The sequence below is a fragment of the Cyprinodon variegatus genome, unplaced genomic scaffold, assembly GCF_000732505.1.
Source record: "Cyprinodon variegatus isolate N-32 unplaced genomic scaffold, C_variegatus-1.0 Scaffold926, whole genome shotgun sequence".
NCBI lineage: Eukaryota > Metazoa > Chordata > Actinopteri > Cyprinodontiformes > Cyprinodontidae > Cyprinodon > Cyprinodon variegatus.
In genome coordinates this window covers 309,615-312,349 of record NW_015151379.1, presented here as the reverse complement: position 1 = coordinate 312,349, position 2,735 = coordinate 309,615, and the positions used below count along the sequence as shown (strand labels likewise).

The 2,735-nt window shown below is 40.4% G+C and overlaps 2 protein-coding genes across 2 annotated transcripts in view; both read right to left on the bottom strand.

Moving 5' to 3' along the window:
• The window catches only part of commd2 (COMM domain containing 2), a 5,287-nt gene extending 4,087 nt beyond the window's left edge, over positions 1-1,200 (bottom strand). The window contains exons 1-3 of the mRNA XM_015398312.1: positions 1,119-1,200; positions 398-475; positions 164-249 (exon numbers count right to left, since the gene is read on the bottom strand). Of these exons, the coding sequence (XP_015253798.1) occupies positions 164-249; positions 398-475; positions 1,119-1,185 (231 nt within the window). The 5' untranslated portion in view covers positions 1,186-1,200. The remainder of the gene's footprint in view (positions 1-163; positions 250-397; positions 476-1,118) is intronic.
• The window catches only part of lmnb2 (lamin B2), a 23,069-nt gene that overhangs the window by 3,720 nt on the left and 16,614 nt on the right, over positions 1-2,735 (bottom strand). The window lies entirely within an intron of this gene.

The following is a 2,735-nucleotide window of genomic DNA, read 5'->3' as shown; positions in this document are numbered from 1 at the left end:
GTGGGCGATAATACTCGCGCTACTATGGAGCAGAGCCAGACCGAACTTCCCCGGACTCAAACCTTGTGGGCGGGACTAAGTTCGGAATGGCACCCAGGCTAGCATGAACCTGCCGCTTTTTAGAAAAAACTAATTCTATAGAAGTCTTTCTAAACATACAGACCGTTTGGGGCCCCCACAGCTCTATCAGTGACCAGGGGCCCCACAGTGACCAGGGGCCCCACAGCTCTATTAGAAACCAGCCCCCCCCTACAGCTCCATCAGTGACCAGGATGAGGATTTAAACCGGTTGTCTCCATGGAAACATAGACCTGTCTGCAGTCTCTCTGTGGTCTTTGTGGACAGCGCTGTTTGCAGCTATAAGCAGATCTTTCTACCTAGAATGTGAAAGTCTTACTGGCTGCTCCTTCATAGATCTTTGGGTTGCTTCCTTTCCTCAGGAACTCCAGAGCGATGCGGCAGAACTCCTCCACCACTGGAAGGAAAACATGCAGAGAACGAAACATCACAGACCTGCTGGTTCATTTAAAGCAGAAATAAAACAACCAGAGGAGGTCTGTGACCAACCGGCTTCATCAGAAAGCTTTTAAAGAAAGAAACGATCAAAACGAAAAGATCAGATAAAACAAGAAGAGGAAACATTAACTTCACTTTAAACTCTAAACCTGCTTTAAGGACACAAGTATGAAAGCAGAGAAATAAAAATAAAACAAAGAATTAAGATCACCAAATAAAGTCTCTTTATTTGCAGAAACAGTTTTAATATTCTGAGAATTACAAGAAACTTTTTTCATCCAACTTGGTAAAGATTTAGAGCAACATTAAAGAAAATCATGTTCTTTAATAAATATTAACTTTTCTGTCTGTTAATAAGGCGCCATATTTAACAACTTTCTCCGAGGAAGAAACAAAAACCAACCAGTAATAAATTTATTTCCATAAATCTTAAAACCTCCATAATGAAACGTTCTGCTGGTAGAGAACCAGGAAGTAATCCGCAGGTTTTCATTGGCTCAGGCGGGTCACGTGACACCCCGCTGATTCTGCAGCTGACTTGGACCAATAACCGCTGAATAAAGCAGAGGGTTCGGAACCCGGTTCGGTTCGGCTGATCTTACCCGAACCATCGACCTGGGTGAGGAAGCCCAGGTGGTCTTTATGCTCCTCAGACAGAACCAGCAGCATCCTGAGATCCTCTAGGCGGCGAGACGCCTGCCTTTCTTCTTCGCGGGTTGATTTTAGGCGCTAAAGGTGCAGTAGCGCCGCCTGCTGGTAAAGGACTCCAATAACCTTCCAATTAAATATGAATAAATGAAATCATAAGCCGGTTCTCATGTTAACTGATATCTTTAGTGTTTTAAGGTATTAGCTGCTCTTTCCTTTGACATATTATTGGATCAGAGTCTGTTTGTGATTTTTGCAGAACTCTTTGATCTGAATCATGACGTCATTCTGTCTGGAACCTTCTTGCTGCAGAGCAACAGTCCTACAGTCTGTGCCTCCATGCAGCCCTCTGATATTCTGATCTACTAGAATTAATTTCTATATCAGTTGTTTCGTTTTCTAGCTCCATTTGTCCGCCGGCGTCCCGTTTCCACCGCTGGTTCTGTTCTATATGGCGTGTTCTACACCATCTGCTCTCACTCATGGAAGATTTGATCTACATCAACTAGAATCTGAACCTATTATTGTTTGTTGAAAGATCTGAGCAGCAATCCCTTCTAGTAGAGATATTTCTTCAACAGAAACACCCGACACATTTGTTTTTCCCCACAGTTACCTGAACTTTAAACACAATTTTCTGAACTTTCTGATCCAGCAGACTTTAGATGCAGGAAATACTCAGATATTCATCGTTTGAATAATTTCAGACCAATTTCCAATGTTTATATCAGATCATTTCTATTGCTGAATGCTAATATTTAGCAGGAGTGTTTATTGAAATAATACCGATGCTGAAGCGTGACTCATAAAGACGTCTACTTATGTCAAAGAGGCTCAGAACCACAATTATGTGATTTTCAGTTTATGTATTAAATCTTTACAGAAATATTGTGCTTCATTGAATATTTTTCTATTTAGCTGAATATTCTGACATATTTTTAAGGCAATCTGTTTCCTCATTTAATCTGAGCTCCAACTACTGATCCGGTTTCACTGAGAGCCAAAGAGTGAAAATGAAGATTTCCTCAGTGAGGCTGAAAGTGATCAGAACCAATCAGTCCATCAATGTGGCCTCAGGTCCGGATCTACAGCCTCATCATTTAATCAGATCTAAGATCAACATCCAGCATCAAAGCAGAAGGAAACATTTCCTCTCCGGTTCTGCTGAGAGAGACGGGTCCAGTTCGGCCATCTTTGTCCTTTTCAGAGATTTTTGGTCCTTCTGAGTTTATTTGCAGAAAGTCTTTCATCAGTTTAACGGATGTTAATGTTTTTATTCTTTTTATTTTACTATAAAAATGTTTTCCATCTGGAAATGAAAGTTCCGTCTGGATTACAAACATCCCGGATTGCAGTTAATAATTAACCTCTGAATAAACATTTATTCTAGTTATTTTAGATCTCACTGAAAGGAAAACTTCCTAAAATGACATTTAATCACATCTTCATCTATCATAGATCTATGATAAATGTATCATAGAGCTATGATGGATGTATCATAGATCTATAATAGATGTGAACGCTCCATGAAGGTGATGCTGGTGAATCCTCAGATCAAACCATAGATCTAT